This window comes from Triturus cristatus, chromosome 1_2 (assembly GCF_964204655.1).
Source record: "Triturus cristatus chromosome 1_2, aTriCri1.1, whole genome shotgun sequence".
Lineage (NCBI taxonomy): Eukaryota > Metazoa > Chordata > Amphibia > Caudata > Salamandridae > Triturus > Triturus cristatus.
Genome location: NC_140580.1, coordinates 1,185,911,251 through 1,185,924,458, shown reverse-complemented (window position 1 = coordinate 1,185,924,458; position 13,208 = coordinate 1,185,911,251). Strand labels below are relative to the sequence as shown.

The window sequence follows — 13,208 nt, the reverse complement described above, 5'->3', positions numbered from 1 at the left end:
TGTGTGAGTATCTCTATGGGTGACTGTTACAAAGTCATTCTGTGCCCTAGGCACCCCTCTTTTTTGCTCACTGGTACTGGTGGTAACTGACTGACTGTCCCTGGGCTCAGACTACCCAGACCCAAGGCCAGTGCTATGCTGAAAATACACTTAGAATACAGTGAAAACATCTACATACACTAGGGCACACTATGGGTTAGGGTAATCCTATGACAAGCATGACCCCGACTATAGGTCCATAGTACATAATAGAGCAGGGGGATTAAATCTACCTTTAAGTCCCTAGTATATAATAGAGCATGCCAGTTTAGAGGCCTGCAGACTTTTTTGACTTGCATGTGTGCACTGCTGAGAGCCCGAGGCAAGTTTAAAACCAGCCCTGTATTGTAGGACTGCTTTTAACATGGACATTGTGCCCAAACTCGACTTTGGGGTTTGGGGCACTTACAAATTATAAACTACAATATTTTGCCATATTAGGTACCCCCAGGGTCTCCCCTAGGTGTCCCAGGGGCGGAGGGCCAGGGATTTATAAGGAGGACGCTTATAAAATAGGTTTCATACGTGCTGGGGACAGTGATATCGCACATTTCACATTCCTCGTAGTAAAGTGCTTCCCATAATCGACTGAGGAGTGAGGATCTGTAATATTATCACATATTCAGAACCCCTAAAGTCTCGGGGGTGGGGGGTCTGTAGACATAGGCAGGGACCTTATAAAAGATGTTTCATAAGACCTGGTGTTGGAGACATTTCCCAGTTAATTTTCCCCATTGCAGATTCCCAGCCCCGTAGGTTAACATGTCAATAAGTTATTAATTAATAACTCCCACCAGGAAACATTGAAAATATCATTCAAGGACATAGTAGAATGGTATTGATAAATCCAACAATATGTTATTGTTGAATTTATCCTAAAATGTACACACAAGAAGTTATAAGACTTTGTCTGCAAGCCAAAATTCAGCCTTCCAGTGATCTGTCCTGATTGGTCAAAATTACGTGGATTAGCTAGGCTGCTTTGATGAAGTGGTCAAAATTACGTGGATTAGCTAGGCTGCTTTGATGAAGTGATAAGTGGCTCCTGGGGTGAAGAGCCATTCTGGGAGGAGATGGTTCTGCTGCATAGGAATGCCAGAGCAAAGGGGAAGGGTCATAAACAATGATCTTCAAAGTAAGGAGGGGACAGGCAGAACAAGCCAGTTTCACTTACACCCCTACCCTCTGAACCCAGCAAGATGGCAGGCTTAAGGAAAGGAATGTGCCAATGTCAGGGGGGAGGGAGTCTGTGGAGATGAGCCACCGTGGTTTAGCCAACTCTTGCCTCTCTGCTGAGACTTCAGCCATAAGGAATTTTGGAGAAATAGTGCTTTCTGGGAGACCGCTGTGCCACACTTTGGAGGAAATGGTCATGCTCTGGGTGTTGCCATGCACCTCATTGGACAGGAGTGCCTTCCTGTGTGACCCCACAGAACACTGAATAAGTATCGGAGAGGGGCAGAGGCTCAGCTCTGCTGCTTGAAACTGAGATAAGGAGGAGGATTGCCAAGCTGAAAAGTTTGATTTGCACCATCAGACCCTGCATTCTGACTGACTGCACCTTGCTAATGAACAACTTCCTCAAGCTAAACTCGCAAAAAACAGAATTTCTCTTAATCTCCCCTCCTAAAAGCTCACTGGAAATAAAGGAATGCACCAAGATGATCACGGCCCAGAATTGCACGCCAACTCTGGTGGACTCCACCAAATCGCTTGGAATTACTCTGGATAAGAACCTTAACATGCAAACGCACATCAACCTGCTGGCTAAAAATGCCCGCTTTCACCTCAGCTGTCTCAGAAAAATTAAACCATTCTTCGAGATCCGCGACCTCAAAACTGCAGTTCAGGCTTTAGTTATTTCAAGATTGAAGTACTACTCTCTCAGGGCTTCCCAAAATCTCAACAGCCCCTTTGAAAGCCTGTCTCAATGCAGCAGCAAGACTCCTAACAGGATCTAGGAAATTTGACCACATATCTCGACACCTAAAGGCGCTCAACTGGCTACCCTATGAAGCCAGAATACAACTAAAGATGCTCTGCATCACTCATAAAGCTCTACACCACAACACCCTCTGTACTTATCCCAAAAACGTACCTTATCGGGAGGAAACAAACACTGGAGGTGCGCCGACAATCTACCCCTGAAACCCTCTCGTTTCAGCAAGAAAAAAACTTCTGACAGAATATTTACCGGAGCGGCACCAAGAATATGGAACTCGCTACATCCGCACATCAGAAAAATCTAATCTACACTATTATTCAATAGGGAAGCAAAATCATTCCTGATGAACAAATTCTATTACAGGACCGGAGGCTTCAGATTATGCTTCTCTTTCATTTACTGCAAACCAACAGCAGCCAATGAGAATCATGATAACATATAACACAACATTCCCAGAATGCTTAGTGTAAGGAAAAACAATAACCATAGAGACCAGCTCTATATAACAGTCCTCAAACCGGAACACCTCTTTTCTTTGCTGCTCCTCACAGAGATAAGTGCTCGATTCATATCTTGCTTTGTCTCTGGTTCAGTGTTCTTGGTGATTAATGTATTTTTGCAGCCTTTAGTATTGTTTATTGTTGTTTAATAAGGTGCATACAATCGTGGTTTGACTCTATGCAACGCGCTGCGCTCGCGCGTCTATGCGGCCGATCGGAAGGTGGCAGTTCGGGTTAGAAGACGCTCCTCACCTTCCGATCGCCGTTCTTTCCCCCAGAAGTGTTGCTGAAGAAGCGGCCAGGTCAGTTTTGCCACATTACCGGCAGCAGGCGATGCTTTCCCTAATTCACGCCCGCAGTGTCAGTGAACCTCGCGTTGCGTAGTCCAATTGGGCTCCCTTTGGGCTACGCGACGCCTACTTCGTTTTTTCCTCCTCGCTCCGCGTGCTTAGGCCCTCGGGCCTACAGGTTGTGCCTCCTGATACCTTTTGACTGACGCCTGACCCAGGCTGTAGAACGTGGCAGGCCCCCAGCTGTGTGCAGGCTGGCATAGAGTTTTTGATGCTCTGTATGCCCTAGAGGTTTCTTGAATACAGCATTGCTGAGGAGCTCAGTTTTTACTAATTTGACAGTGACTTTGCACCAGGGTTGCTCCCCCTTGACTAATTTCTTTGATATAGATAGATATATATTACCTACTGGCGGTCGCCAGTAGGTAGTTATAGTTAGGACCACGTTTCCATAGGAAAACCTCAACATTCTATTTTGAATAACTTTGGCGCCGGTCGACGAATCCTCGCGAATTTCTCAAAATAGGTGGGGCGCTACGCTCCGCTCCTACCCTGAAAGTCTCGGGGGGATCCGTCAAGCGGGGGCTGAGATAAAAGGGGGGTCCCAAAACGCGTTTTTCCCATGCATTTTTCCATAGGACCTTTAGAACGACCTACAGCCCGAACGGCTGAACAGAATTACTCAAAATTTGGCAGAGAGGTAGTCCTCAGGTCAAGGAAGTGCCTTTTGTAGGTTTGGTGTAAATCTGTTCAGTAGATTCTGAGAAAATAGCCTTTAAATCAATATATATATCTGAGCCCGCTTACGGTACGCTTACCGTACGCTTACGGTAAGCGTACGGTGGCGTGCGCGAGCGCGATTCTGATTGGCTCTTAGATCTTAGTAAACATTCGAATCGGCCGAAACCAGGAAGCGGCGGCCGCCATTTTGTGTATTTCACTCTGAAAAAAAAGAGTGAAAACAAAGTAAGGGGGCAATGAGGAGAGTTACAGACCCCCTAACAATTGTAAGGGGGTCAAAGAAGGACAGAAAAGTACAAAAAAAACATTTATTGATTTTAAAAAAAATCACGGGGTACGCGTACGGTAAGCTCACGGTAAGCGTACGGTAAAAAAAATAAAAATAAATAAATGAAAATCAGATTTAAGAGTTTAGAAATTAGGGAGCTCTAAAAAGAGCTGTTGTGTTTATGGAGTCATTTTTTTAGTGGTACTTACAAGTAAGTACCGATGCAGAGTCTAAGGTTCAAGAGGAAGACTCTGTTCCCTTCATCATTGAAGTGCACACCATCTCCTCTATAAATGTCTTGCATGTCGTAACGCAAGTTGTTGTGGTAAATGGCACCCATACCATAGTCACGGAGGAAAGCAGAAACAGATTTGTTGACGTGCTTTCTTGCTTTGTCAATCTGTGGACAGAAATGATTGGACCAGTTCCATTTTTGCCTTTGGCATATGTTGGAAAACACAAAGGCAGTTTTAGGGAAAAGTGTAAACAGTTGTGCAAAGGTGTCCTTCATAAGCATTTCCAGACCTACCCCAGTCAAAGTGCCTAGGTCATTGCCACCACAGTGCACTATTATGAGGTCAGGGTGTTGGATTTGCATGAAGGATTTCACCAATGGCATCAATTGGTGCCACTTTAACCCTCTCTGACCAATCCATTTAATGTCTACATTTGGCAAAGCAAGGTCTCTCACCATATCTGTTTTCTCTGCAAACTTTTCACTCCAGAAGACATAGCTGTGCCCTACAATCCACACTGTGAACATCTTCAAAGGAGAACTGGATGCACTCAGGAGGTGTCTTTCAGTAGAATGGCAATATGAAAATAAAGACAGTTTGGAAATGGAGGCATACATATTTTTTACAAAACAAAAAGAACTGATTGGCTGTTTCATACCATTCTAGAATAAAAAATAGGCTGTATGTGAAAATTAATAGAAGCATGTTTTGTATTGGTACAAAAAAATGTGTAACCAAAGAACAGTACTATGGATTTGCAGTTAGGTTTGAAAAGTCAAGCACTCTTGCTCTGTGGAATTGAAACATTGTGTGTCGAACTTCTGACCTAACTGCACACAGCAGTGTTCCATGAGCTGTTGCTATGGTAGCAGGCAGAAGTCAAGTTGGGGGAAGGGTACTAGGCAGAAGTCAAGTTGGGGGCAGGGTACTTTTGGAAAAGGGTTGGTTTTCAACCAATAGAAATGTGTCATTACATTTGAAAAAAAGGGGGAAGCACTGAGATTTGAAACTTACATGTATATGTGTGGAAAAATAGAGGGAAAGTTTGCCATTATCTGGTTCTGCTGAGAGGAGAGAGGTGTACAGAACAGAGATCCTGGCTCTGATAATCTGCTGTTTGAGTGACACATTTCTTTCACAACTAACTAAATTTAAAGGTGAGTTTACAGTTTGAGAGGGGATGTATGTGGTAACTTAAGAAATGAATAATAGAAATGGGAATTGTTTTTGTTGTAGTTACACATGGTGGATTCATAATGTGTCAGTCTGTAAAAGAGATTTTCACTTGGCCCGAAAAAAAAAGAGCAGTAAGTGTGCTTTCAAATTGGCAAAGAAATTTCGTTTTGGCACTTATGTGAAAACATGACTCTGTGTGCATAGAAGAATTATAGGCAGAAATGTATTGCGTCTTGCTCTGGTGATTTCACAGTTGCAGTAGATGGAAAAGAGGAGCGAATTTTTGGGGGAAGAAGCAGAGGCTTAGCACACACCCATGTGCTTGCCATGTATAGTCATGCACAGTAATTAGAAGCGGGTGGGGTTTTCAGGTTTAAGTCTGTAATGCAAATACATTCAGCATCACTAAGGCTGGTTGCCCCTGCTGGAGTGTAGGCAGTCACAGAGAATACACACGGTGGTGGTCTGAAAAAAAAACAGCTTGGACATGTGCATTTAAATAAATTTAAAAAAAAGGTTTCAGAATGTGTCAGTCTGTAAAAGTGATTTCAAAGTGTAAAAAGAGATTTTCACTTGGCCCGAAAAAAAAAGGAGCAGTAAGTGTGCTTTCAAATTGGCAAAGAAATTTCGTTTTGGCACTTATGTGAAAACATGACTCTGTGTGCATAGAAGAATTATAGGCAGAAATTTATTGCGTCTTGCTCTGGTGATTTCACAGTTGCAGTAGATGGAAAAGAGGAGCGAATTTTTGGGGGAAGAAGCAGAGGCTTAGCACACACCCATGTGCTTGCCATGTATAGTCATGCACAGTAATTAGAAGCGGGTGGGGTTTTCAGGTTTAAGTCTGTAATGCAAATACATTCAGCATCACTAAGGCTGGTTGCCCCTGCTGGAGTGTAGGCAGTCACAGAGAATACACACGGTGGTGATCTGAAAAAAAAAAAAAGCTTGGACATGTGCATTTAAATAAATTTTAAAAAAAGAGCAGTTTGTGTGCATTGAAAATGGCAAAGAAATTTCGTTTTGTGACTATTGTGAAAAGAAATGTAGTAATATATTTAAATACAATAAAGGATTTTTTTTTTTAGTTTTTTTCAGGTATTGCTGAAGAACAGTGAACAAAATTTAAGATGCCTACAAAATCTCGAGTTCAAAAAACTCTAAAAAAAAAACTATATTTGAGGACAACTGGAGGACCAAAGTTAGTAGAAGATGCTGATGTTGGGAAAAAGAAAAAATCTTCTGGTAAGCAAAAAAGACAATTCCTAAACAAAATATTGAAAACAAACAAAAATGTACAAAATGTCTGTTCTCGGAAAAATGTAACAAAACCTACAGAACAGCAAAAAATTGAGGATTTAGTTAATGCAAATATACCTTCTGCAATTGAAAAGTTTAACATAAACAGAAAAACAGCATTTAAAGAGATACGTAGAAAAATGTTTCAGAGAAGAGTTATGTCCAATTTGATAAAGGATATAAAGAAATATAAGCAGAAGGCTAAATATTATAAGAGAAAAAAAGAAATTGAAGCCATTGCAGCAAAAGCATTAGAATTAAAAAGGAAACTATTCATATTAATTTTGAATAGGATGCGTACATTAGATAAAATGGTTAATGTACTGAAATCACAAAGCAAAAGCAAAAGAGTAGTGAACAGAACAAACTTTTGTAAAGTGTTTTTAGGAAAGTGGATGCATAGTTCAAGTAGTGAACCTTTTTTTAATGAAGAAAGCTATTTTCAAAGCAATAGTTTGCTGCATGCAGTTGACACCAGAGGTCGTTCATACGAAGTAAAAAACGGTTGCATAATGGAGAAGGAGATAATGGTTCCAAGAGATGAGGTACAAGTGATGGCAGATGAGGCAATGGGGAGACGTCCTAAAGCCCCAGTGTACACTTGGAATTGTAGTAGTATTTGCACTGTGCGTCAGGAATCTATTGACAGATTTCGAGAGTTTCTAAGAGAATATAGTAAAAAAAGTGTAAAACAAAAGATTAAGGTGCTTCAAAGTCTGGATCCATGCAGAGTGAGAGAGAATACTGGTTTGCAGGGTCATTCTCTTGCTTGTCTATCTAGAAAAGTGTGCAATAGTGTTTTCCATCATTTTAGGATGCTGGCTGTTCATCATACTGAAATAAGAAAGTTTGTGAGACGGTTGTATTTTGCCAAAAGTCCAGCAATAAAGTTAAATGAATTGAATAGGGCTCTGTTCCGAGGAACGGTATCAGATGTAGAGAAGGTTGTTGATGAAATTCAGTTTTGTTACTTTGGTCCTGAACAAAACAGTGCAGAGAAGGACACAATAAATGAGGCAGAAGTGGAAGAGAATGTAGAACCCTCTGTAAGTAACACATTTAATGATCACATAACAAAATTTGCAATAGTCTCTAATGAAAGACCAAATGTTACTTGTATTTGTTGCCGCAGAACTCATTATAGAAAACAAACTAGGAATGTTGATCTCTACAGAAAGAGTGAAAATGAAGATAATTATAAGTGGATGGATTTTGCCACATATATATTTCTTGAAAATTGTTTTGAATTGGGTGAAGATCAGCGTATTTGCAAATACTGCTACAACAAGTTAGAGGAAAATAGAATGCCGACCAGAGCTGTACATAATAATTTAGAATTGGATGCTATTCCTGCTGAACTTTCTGAATTAAATACATATGAGTCTATACTCATTCAATGTGTTCATCCGTTCCAGACCATAGTACGTATGGAGCCCAAAACTGGTAAATTACCTCCTTCAGATTTACTGAGAGGTTTAAAAGGTAGAGTGGTGTATTTGCCCTTGGATTTGAAAAAAAATATGGAAACTATTGATGCAGATACTTTGGAAACTGAACCATTAATTATTCTGGTTAATGGTGTCCCTACAAAGAATAAGAAGATTTGGCAGGAGCTGGTAGATGTGCGGAAAGTACAAAGAGCAAATTTGTATTTGAAAAAAAATAACAAATGGTATGAATCAATTTATATAGAAGAAGAAGAAGAAGAAGAAGATTTACAAGGAGACACAGAAACACCAACTGGACAAATTGAAAAAGTGGACAAGTCAAAGGAAGAAGAAATTTATGAACATTTTAGCATACATCCTCTCCATTCGAAAGAAGTTATGGGAGACAATATTGATCTCTTTCAGATGAAGAAAGCAAAAGGAAATCCTGTGAGTGTATGGGAGGAGAGCTTGGAAGCTCGATGTTTTCCCCAGCTGTTTCCTAAAGGAAAAGGAGGACGATACGATGAACGTCCGGAACAGATTCCAGCTTCTGAGTATCGGACTACAAGACTATATGCTGAAGATCCCAGATTTCGACAAAGTATCCCTTATTTGTTCCATCTTTTATTTGAAAGCGACTTGTCTGCACTGTCTTATGCAGTAAATCACATTTTAAAAAGTGGAGTACATTTACAAAATGTGTCTGCTAAGGATTTTATGGAGAAAGTGCAGCACCGAGATGATCATTTGGAAACACAACTGATCAATCTGATGGCTTGTCAGCGTGGGACAAATGAATATTGGTACCGACGCCATGGTGAACTAAAATGCATGTTACGCAACTTAGGAACACCAACATGGTTCCTTACCCTAAGCTGCGCCGAGTACGCTTGGGATGATTTACTGGATTTTCTACGAGAGGCCAATTCAAACATTGAAAACATCGAATACAAGACAGCAGGAGAACTGTGCTCATTGGATCCGGTTAATGTTTGCAGATATTTCAATCATAGATTTGAGGCTATGATGTCCTTCATCTGCAATAAAAAAAATCCACCCCTTGGAGAAGTAGTGGATTTCTTTTGGAGAAAAGAGTACCAGGCAAGAGGTGCTCCTCATATTCATATGCTGCTGTGGATCAAGGATGCCCCAAAGTTTGGAACAGATACTGATGAAGCAGTGTTATCTTACATTGAAGAATATGCAACATGTGCTATACCTAAAAACACAGAAGAGAACAAGTTAAAGGAGCAAGTTCTACGTTTCCAAAGTCATCGGTGTGGAAAATACTGTCGACGGAAATACAAGAGCAAAGAAAAATACTACACTAAATGTCGATTTGGATTTCCTAGACCTGTTCTTACAAATGGAAGAGTCAACAGTTTTATGTCAGCTGTGAGACATACTATCACAAGAAAATCACCTAAGAATACCTACAACCTTAAAAGAAAAGAAGAATCAAAAAATATAAATGACTACAACCCAGTCATTTTATCCATGTGGAACGCTAACATGGATATACAGTATGTTGCTGACAATTCCATTGCTGTTGCTCGATATGTAACGTCTTACATTACGAAATCAGAAAAAACAGAATTGAAGGAAATGTGGGAAGAGATTTCTCACGAGAAGACTGTCAGTAAGAAGCTGTACAGTTTTAGTTTGAAGATGTTATCGCATCGAGAAATTGGATCCTACGAATGTTCAGATAGGTTATCTTCTGCAAGTCTCTACTCGAAGTCAAGAAGAATAATTTGGGCAAGTTTAGGCCTTGCAGCAATGAGAAATCGGGTACTGAAATCTGTTGGAGAAATTGAATATTTGGCCGAGAATGACCCAGAAAGTACAGACATATTGAAAACAAACATGTTGGACACATATTATCCCAAGAGAAGTCATCATCTGGAGAACATGTGTCTCTATGAAGTGCTGCAGAACTACATTTATTCACGGAAAGCTGCAGAAGACATCAACAGTGGAAAATATAAAGTTGTTGGTGAAGAAGGATGTTTGGTGAAGCAAACCAAAGGAAGTTTGATAAATCACCGGAAGCTGAGTTGCGACACTACCGACAAGAAAGAATTTTACTACTTGGCTCTTTTACAGTTGTTTAAACCATGGCGTACAGAGGATGAACTACTGGGAGAATTCCAGAGCTATGAAGATTCTTTTAATGCTTGCAAAGACAGCATACAATGCAGTACATTCTCAACTTATCTGCAAATGTTAAATGAAGAAATTGAACAGGAAACTACAATTGCAGCAGAAATAGCTAGAGACAGTTCTCAGGACAGCCAAAGTTCAGGAACACACAGTCAAGATCCCCTAGGACAACCAATCGTTGAAAATGAAGCATCAATAGCCATGAATGAAGTGGAAACGGCTATGAATCTAGCTCAAGAAGAATTTATAGACTTAGAAAATTTGGAAAGACAACTGAATCAAGAGCAGCAACAAATTTATGAAGAGATCAGAAACAAAATTGATCACGGATTTCTACATATCAAAAAAGAGTGCTCATGCACATCATTTCATCCAATCAGGATGTATGTAAGCGGACAAGCTGGCACTGGAAAAAGTTTCCTAATTAAAGTCATCAGAAGCTACCTAAAGCAAAAAACGGATTCTACTTTGTCTTGTGTGGTTACTGCTCCAACTGGGTTAGCAGCATATAACATAAAAGGAATCACCTTACATCGTTTGCTAATGTTACCAGTGGAGCATGAGAACAAAATACAATTCAACAAGCTAACTGGAGAAGCATCCTTGGAAGTTTCACGAGTATTGAAGAAGATGCAAGTTCTCATTATTGATGAGGTGAGCATGGTATCAAACTTAATGCTTGCCTTTGTGCATTTAAGAATGCAGCAAATTTTGAAGACAGACTATGACGTGTTATTTGGTGGAAAACACGTCATAGTTTTTGGGGATCTTTTGCAACTTACTCCAGTTAAAGGACAACCAGTGTTTAATACTGTGACACATGAAGACACGAAGAAGTCATTGGGAAGCATTGGAAATACAAATATTTGGTCCTTCTTTGAGTACAAGGAACTTACAACTAATATGAGGCAAGCAAACGATGAAGAATATGGAAGTATTCTGAAAGATATCAGGATTGGACTACTCACAGATGTTGGGAAAAAAGCATTACAGAGTCGGCTGCTACATAATTTATTTCCAAAGGAAGAAATAGTTGCAGAGAAAATATACAAGAATATTGCAGAAAACAAAAGTGTCATCTGCTTAATGCCAACTCTACGTGAATGCTCAATATTTAATGAGGAGCTTTTGAAATTGGAAAAGGAAGACATCAGGAAATTGGAAGCAGTGGACAAAATTGAGGATGGAAGAATTACAGTCACAGTAACAGGCAAACTGAAAAATAAATTGGACTCACTAGAGAAGAACATCTCCAAAACAGCAGGATTAGAAAAAAATCTTTATGTTTGCATGAACTGTAGAGTGTTTTTAAGGAGAAATTTGGATGTTGAGAAAGGCTTAGTGAATGGAGCGATGGGAAGAGTTGTGGGTTTTATTAATTATCAGAAAAAAGAAGGAATTGAATGTTTACAGATAAAATTTGATCAGATAGAGGAAGTTAAAGACATTTGTCGTTGTTCAGTTCGTTTCATGCTTGTGAAAGACTTATATGTACGTAGGAAGCAGTTTCCGTTTTCACTAGCATATGCTGTAACTATCCACAAGTCTCAAGGATTGACTGTAGATTGTGCATTTGTGAACATTGGTTCAACTGTGTTCAAAGAAGGTATGGCATATGTAGCTTTGTCACGAGTCAAAACATTATCAGGTTTATTCATGATAGACTTTGATGACTCAAAAGTTAGTGCTGATACAAACTGTGTAAAGGAGTATAATAGATTAAGAAGAAGCTATGCTCCTCATTTAGGTCAGTATCCTGTGTTGGAGAAACGTGTAGTTTCTCGTAAAAGGAGAAATGAGAATATCTGTAATGAAGATGTAGAGAAGAGGAAAAAAAAGAGGAGTGATGTAATTGCAAGCAAAAAGAATAAGGAAAATGAAGAACAGGTTGTAGGATGTCATTTTGAAAATAGCTCTGGTGTCAACTGCTACGCTAATGTAGTGCTGAATGTTGCATTTTATCTGGAAAGTTTGCAAGAGCAGATAATAGTAAATCAGGGAAAAAGATTCTGTTCAGAGCTCAGTCTCCTTTTTCAAAAGCTGAGTAAAGATAAAACTCAAATAGAAAGTGCTACTGAAATTAGAAAACTTTTAGATGTATGTTCAGGACGAACACAGTTTTCTCAAAATGAACAGCAAGATGCACACAAATTTTTGATGTATTTTCTTCAGGTAGTGGAAGAAGAAGGAGTTCCCATTGACATTTTTTTTGGTCTCTCTTATAAATGGGAACATAGTTGTGATAATTGTTATAATATATGTGGCTCTATTGTTGATAATGAAAGGTTTATTTATTTGACATTGCCAGAGAGTAAAACAGTCACTTTTGCAAAATTAGTTAAAGATGCTAATCATAGCATGAAATGTGGTGAGTGTAATTCTGACATGTTTTCAACATTAATTTTAAGGGAATACGGACAGTATGTAATTTTAATGATGCAACGATGTAGAGCTGATGGATCAAAATTGGATACTTTAATAAAGAAGTTTACAGGACAGCAATTATCAATTTCAGGAAAAACTTTTGTAACTGTTGCAATAATTTTCCATGATGGACCTACTGTTACTTCTGGACATTACACAGTTTATCTAAAATGTGAAAAAGGCTGGACACTGTGTAATGATTCCAAATTGATTTTCAAACAACGTTTGCCTTTTGATTTAGCAAATTCCTATCTAATCTTCCTGAAACCTAAATTTTAGAGAGATTTGGCAAGATCTGGACAAAATAATTTTACCATTTTACTGGATTACCATTGCAATTTTGTAGAAAAAAGATTTTTAAAATTATCATTTGGCCTAAAGGAAAGATAACCAATTGTAATGTGGACTTTTTTAAATTTTAATGCAATTTTCAAAAACCAATAATTTAGAGATAATCGGTAACTTCTGCACATTTTAATTTATGGAATGCTATTGGACTGCCATTGGAAATTTTTTCAATAATGATTTAAAAAATTACTATTTGGCCATGTGGAAAAGTAAGCAATTCTATTGTGGACTAAATAAATTATTCAAAAAATTTTCGTGAACCAAAATGTTACAGAGAATTGGTGAGATCTGGACAGATTAAACTTTAGAATTTTAATGGTTTTCCCTTGGAAATTTATTCCAGGAAAAA

At 39.0% G+C, this 13,208-nt stretch overlaps 2 protein-coding genes across 4 annotated transcripts in view; one reads left to right on the top strand and one right to left on the bottom strand.

Annotated features, from left to right (window-relative positions):
* The window catches only part of URM1 (ubiquitin related modifier 1), a 156,333-nt gene that overhangs the window by 77,880 nt on the left and 65,245 nt on the right, over positions 1–13,208 (bottom strand). The gene's annotated exons all lie outside the window — the stretch shown is intronic.
* LOC146868987 (uncharacterized) overlaps positions 3,849–13,208 on the top strand; it is a 43,907-nt gene continuing 34,547 nt past the window's right edge. The window contains exons 1-2 of the mRNA XM_085614297.1: positions 3,849–5,176; positions 6,284–11,974. Of these exons, the coding sequence (XP_085470423.1) occupies positions 6,326–11,974 (5,649 nt within the window). The 5' untranslated portion in view covers positions 3,849–5,176; positions 6,284–6,325. The remainder of the gene's footprint in view (positions 5,177–6,283; positions 11,975–13,208) is intronic.